The 6,000-nt window shown below is 39.9% G+C and overlaps 1 protein-coding gene across 1 annotated transcript; it reads left to right on the forward strand.

The window, feature by feature from the left end:
* The first annotated feature begins 3,086 nt into the window (after window positions 1-3,086).
* On the forward strand, window positions 3,087-4,851 carry WDR5B (WD repeat domain 5B). The gene is made up of 2 exons (XM_027587910.2): window positions 3,087-3,243; window positions 3,579-4,851. The coding sequence occupies exon 2, from the start codon at window positions 3,652-3,654 to the stop codon at window positions 4,642-4,644; it is 993 nt and encodes a 330-aa protein (XP_027443711.1). The 5' UTR covers window positions 3,087-3,243; window positions 3,579-3,651; the 3' UTR covers window positions 4,645-4,851.
* The last annotated feature ends 1,149 nt before the right edge of the window (window positions 4,852-6,000 follow it).

Consider the following 6,000-nt stretch of genomic DNA (forward strand, 5'->3'; position numbering starts at 1 on the left):
AGCATTAGAGTGATGGGTGAGGAGAAAACAGAAACCCAGGAGACCACAGTGGTGGGGAAAGAAAAGCACAGGGTTTGAGAAAGATGTGGGCAGTCTGGGGTGTTACCATATAAACAGTGTAGAATTTTCCAAAATTAAGTTGTGACTTATGAGAGTCCTCCAGAAGTCAGTGATTATACTGGTTTGCTAGGTATAGTCCCAGGTTTTAGATCAATTAACAGCTGATTATTTGTGTCCCCTTTCACTTTGAAAAAGGTCTCAGTTTAGATAAATTCTGGGCCACTCCATATTTAGATTTTAATAGATTTAAATTGCTAGCGATCCTAAGCAACTGTACATAGTTCTGTTGTGCTTGATTTTTGAAGACTGCTTAACTGGAATTGCTTAGGAATTGCTATGAAGGGAGTCGGTCAAGACATTCCTTAAAATAGGACTTAATCTCAGTCCTGACATAGATACCAAAAAAATTTATTTTAAAAAATGACCTATTTGTGGCATTTCTATTTAGCATATCTGCAAACCTGACGGAGGGGAAGAGAAATCAACCTTTCAACCATTGAGACCTTCAGTTCTAAAACTTTTCCGGGAACTCTAAAGAAAACAAATTGATTTCTACAGAGAGGGAAACTTCCAAATCACCTCTCTGGTAAAGATTAAGAGCAGCAAAAATAGAAATCACTAAAAACAGTACCTTATGAGGAATTTTGCTTGAAAGCAGCAAATGCACAGCTCTTAATTATGGTTTCTGCCACTTTGGATTTACCTGTATCAGTATTCCCTACTCACACTCCACATTGCTGATGCTCCCCTCCTCCCAAGGACCTAAACTACAAAAAAGTTCTTAGGCCTAATTCATAAAGACACAATATCAGCACTACATATTAATATTAGAACATGATTAATAAAAAGATTTACCTAGTATATTCAGAGCTTTAATTTCTTTACAAATTCCTGACGCTATTTGTAAACAAAAAATTCTGACATCTAGAAATGGATTTTAATAGTGGAAATTTCTTCAAATTCTGGGAAAATCTGAAGAACAATTATTTCTGGATATTCCTATCACTTTAAGTAAACTCTACCCCTAATGGGGGGTTGAACTCACCACCCTGAGATCAAGAGGGGCATACTCTACTGACTGAGCCAGTGCGGCGCCTCCTATCAAGACATTCCTGACTGTCCCCGTCCCTCTCATTTTTGTGATATTTCTAGTGGGTTGTTAGAATATACTCCACCAACACCCCACCCTAGCCCTCATGTCAAATTTACCTTGTCTAATTTCTTTCTTTACTCTCCTAGTGCACAGAACAGTTATTGGAAAAATACAAATTTACTTAAAATCTTTGGAACAAAGCCTACACTTTGTTCTCTATAGCTTTTACTTTTTAATGAGTTAATAAAAATGAAAATAGTCTCAACTGATGCAGAATCTTAAGAGTGTTTCTAAGCTTCCCAGTAAAAAACATAGGATTCAGGCTAATAGAAGGAAAGGAGAGGGAAGAGGCAGTTCATCATAACTGAACCTTAAGATACATAAAAGGGAAAAGTTATTTTTAAAATGTTACAGAGGGAAAGGTCCATGGTGGCCTTGCCTTAAAAAATATCCAAGAAGCATCCTAATTTAATGTATATAAATGGATGTGCCAATCCACTTAAAAGATGCTCTTCCTATTCCCAGCACCACGTTATCGTTATACCATTAATTTGCACTAGCTAAGACTAAAGCTTTTGTCCAATGCTTGTCCAAATTCCAAACTAGAGAAGTAGGGTCTTAAGGTAATGAGGTTTTTACTACAGTCGATTATTATAGGTGATTTAATTATGTCGTGCCTCATTTAAAGGCCAGACTTTCAATTATCCCTAATAAACATAGGATAGGGGAATTTGTTTCCAAATGCTTTTAACTGTTGGCTGACAGAAAACATCAGGAGATACTTGCCGCGGGGCGCCTGGCGGGCTAAGTGGTAGAGCACGCGACTCTTGAGCTTACGTTAAAAAAGAAAAACAAAAAAGAGATACTTGCCTCTAGACTTAAGTTCGGAGAGGGGGGAAACTTTGTAAACAACACACTTCAGCTCTCTTTATTGAACAATTACAGGTAAGTAAAAACTCATCAGGCCTCCAATTTTTTGGTAAACCTTTTTTTTTTTTTTTTTTTAAATAAGCTCTACGCCCAAGGTGGGGCTTGAACTCGAGACTCGGAGAGCAAAAGATCAAGAGCCGCATGCTCTAGGGACTGAGCCAGAAAGGCACCCCGGTAAACTTATTCTTGTTTAAAGATAGTAACTTAACATCTGAAAAGCATACATCTTTACATAGCACTCTCAGGGCCATTAAACATTTCTTAAAACTATCAACTCTCTAAATCCAATTACGAGTTAACTTTACACATTTCTTAACCACGTTCCACCAACTTCTAGGTCTTTTTCGGTCTCAAGCACCTATGCAGATCTGACCTTTTCTCTTAAAAAGTTTAAGGCATAAGGAAATGCTAAAACGTTTGCTCGTTTCCACGGCACTACCATGCCCTAAGCACTGGCTTTTGGAGGCCCACAACACATTGCTTCCCGAAACGTTTACGCAAAACTTTTAAACCAGAAGCTTTATAATCTGGGCGTATATTCGGCTAAGCTCCCCTTGCCTATCTGCAGCCTTAAGTACACGCCACCAGGCTCTATACCACAAGAGTAGAGAGGAGCAGAACCAAAGCCGCCCGCGAAGCGGCTGCTTAGTCCCCGGGATGGACGGCTAGCTAGGTGCCAAATGTGGGCTTAACTTTCCACTAAGAGAATCGGAAAATTCAGTTCTTCCTCGTGATACGGTTTCCAAAAAGAAATGAATGTTCTTTGAAACATTCACTGCTACCGACGCTAGTCAGTGAGGTCTGGGAGAAGCCCAGTACACCTACCGACACGGAAAAGAAGGAAGTCCAGCATTTGTGTGGGGTAGCTTCCGCCAAAGAAGACCGGAAGGAAACGCCAGCGCCTTCCTTTGCGCAAGCGCAGGCAGACCTCTCCCATTGGTCATCTCGGCTCGAAGTTGGAGTGCACATGCGCTCCACCGTCCTGCCAGCTGGGTTGGATTGACGCGGCGGTGCGCCCCAGTGTTTATCCGCGGACGGCAGCGCGCCCGGGCCGCAGTTCATGGTGCCTGCACAGGTTTTTGTTTTGTTTTGTTTTGACTTCCTGAAATCGTTTAAGCGGCGATTCATTCATGCTCAAGTACCGAAAGTCTGTCTGACTGGTAGGCTTGCTCAGTGTTCTAAATGTTTCGGAGTTGTGGGAGGGGCGGTGAAAAAATACTTTTTGTAGATCACCCACGCCCCTCGTCACTTTGCACGGCTTTATACGTTCACAAAATACCCAAAACACCTCACTTGCCGACAGCGCATTGGACCCTTCTAGTATTATTTCTCAAGTATTTGTTTACGAAAGAGGAAGCAAGCAAAAAAGGGAAGTGGTCCAAGCCGTGCTGCTGAATCGTTGTATAGGGTAGTTTAAAGACAGCCCAGAAACTATAATCACTAAAAGACCGTTTATTTTTGAGTCTGATGTTTTTATCTTCATTTTGCTGGGCAGAAAGTCAGAATATTGGGCTGCCTGGTTCAGGGCCGGACGCTTACCTCACCTACTGACTTGGAGCTTCAGAACCATGGCGACAAAGGAGGCAGGAGATGCTAAAGCAGAGTCGAGCCTCCCCTTATCAGCCAATCGGAGCAAGCAAATGTCTGAAAAACCAAACTATGCTCTTAAATTTACTCTCGTGGGGCATATGGATGCAGTATCATCGGTTAAGTTTAGTCCTAATGGAGAATGGCTAGCAAGTTCTTCTGCTGACAAAGTAATTATAATTTGGGGAGCCTATGATGGAAAGTATGAGAAAACACTTTATGGTCACAATCTGGAAATATCAGATGTTGCCTGGTCATCAGATTCCAGTCGCCTTGTTTCTGCCTCAGATGATAAAACGCTAAAGATTTGGGATGTGAGATCTGGAAAATGTTTGAAAACGCTGAAGGGGCATAGTAATTATGTTTTTTGCTGTAATTTCAATCCATCATCCAATCTCATCATTTCAGGATCTTTTGATGAGAGTGTGAAAATATGGGAGGTGAAAACAGGAAAGTGCCTCAAGACTTTGTCTGCTCATTCTGACCCAGTTTCTGCTGTTCATTTTAATTGTAGCGGGTCCTTGATTGTGTCAGGTAGCTATGATGGTGTCTGTAGAATTTGGGATGCTGCATCAGGTCAGTGTTTAAAAACACTTGTTGATGATGATAACCCTCCTATCTCTTTTGTAAAATTTTCTCCAAATGGAAGATACCTTCTGATTGCAACTTTGGACAATACTCTTAAACTGTGGGATTATAGCAGAGGCAGATGCCTGAAAACATACACTGGTCATAAGAATGAGAAATACTGCATATTTGCCAATTTTTCAGTTACTGGTGGAAAATGGATTGTGTCTGGTTCAGAAGATAATCTGGTTTACATTTGGAACCTTCAGACTAAAGAGATTGTACAGAAATTACAAGGTCATACAGATGTTGTAATCTCAGCAGCTTGTCATCCTACAGAAAACATCATTGCATCAGCAGCATTAGGAAATGACAAAACAATTAAACTGTGGAAGAGTAACTACTAAACCCTTTAGAAATCAAGTAGTTAGAGGCAAGTTGGCAAAAAAAACCCCGTATTTAAAAAGATGGTTTCTCTTAATTTTGGTATGGTTTTGTATTTCTTTTCAACTTTGCCTTTCTCTCTCTCTCTGACAAATAAATAAATAAAATCTTAAAAAAAGGGGGGGGGGATGCCTGGATGGCTCAGTCGGTTAAGTGTCTGCCTTGGGCTCAGGTCATGATCCCAGGCTCCTGGGATCGAGTCCCACATTGGGCTCCTTGCCCGGCAGGGAGCCTGCTTGTGCCCACACTCTCTCTGACAAATAAATAAATAAAATCTTTAAAAACAAAACAAAAAACCATTGTCTTAGATTATAAGATTTCAGACCTATAACCTAAATTTACAAAGCAAGACAATTGGAAAAGCAAGTCTAGAACCTACAGCTTCTGACTTTTAATCTTCAGGTCTGGTATTAACTCTTATGTCTATCCCGGAACAGATTACCATTCTGTTCCCCTCAGTGTATTTGAGAAATATTTAGAAGTAAGGTTTACAAGATAGGATGACTGACTAAATGAAGGGAGCAGGAGTTTGGAATAACTCCAGTGTTCCTGGTTTGGGAGATCCGATGAATAAGAACATAAGCCTGGGATTAGGTGGAATGGAGATGTATGGCAGATGCCACTCACACATGAAATGGTTCCATGGAATCAAGTCTATAAATTGGGAAAAATGTCACGGTTAGGTCTGTTAAACATTTTAAGTTTTTTATGGAGATTAAAAACTAAAAGTAAACCAAAACATTATAAATGGCATTTTGTTGAGGGACTTCTCACTATCCTGGTCAGATTGTGCCTCATGATTATCAAGCAAGCTAAATGTCTAAATGGTGAGGCTATTCTCTTTCACTATGTGTCTGACCTAGTAACTCCTACCCATGCTTCAAACTCAGTTCAGAAACCGCCACTTGTGGACCAGCACTGCTTGCCTGACTCCAACCACAACTGACAGCTGAGTTAGGTTTTGTTTCTTTCTATAGCTACTGTTATATAAAGTTCAGAATTTATCTTTTACCAGTTTGTATTGTAACGGTTTCATGGACCATGTTTCTGTAAGTTATGAGCTCTGTAAAGAAGTATGTTTTATTCATTTTTGTATTCTCGGTATTTTTATATATATATATATAAGGGATTAAGGTAATGTTTGAAGAATAACAATGAATTATACCACCACCACTTTATTCATTCCTTGCCTACTTTCAATAAACGTTTGGAATCATGTCCCCATATTGTTATTACTTTTGTTGATTAAAAAAGTATCTGACCATAGGCTCATGTATTAACTTTATAGTCAGACAGGGCTTATAGGAAATATAAAGTAG

The sequence above is a fragment of the Zalophus californianus genome, chromosome 1, assembly GCF_009762305.2.
Source record: "Zalophus californianus isolate mZalCal1 chromosome 1, mZalCal1.pri.v2, whole genome shotgun sequence".
Taxonomy (NCBI): Eukaryota; Metazoa; Chordata; class Mammalia; order Carnivora; family Otariidae; genus Zalophus; species Zalophus californianus.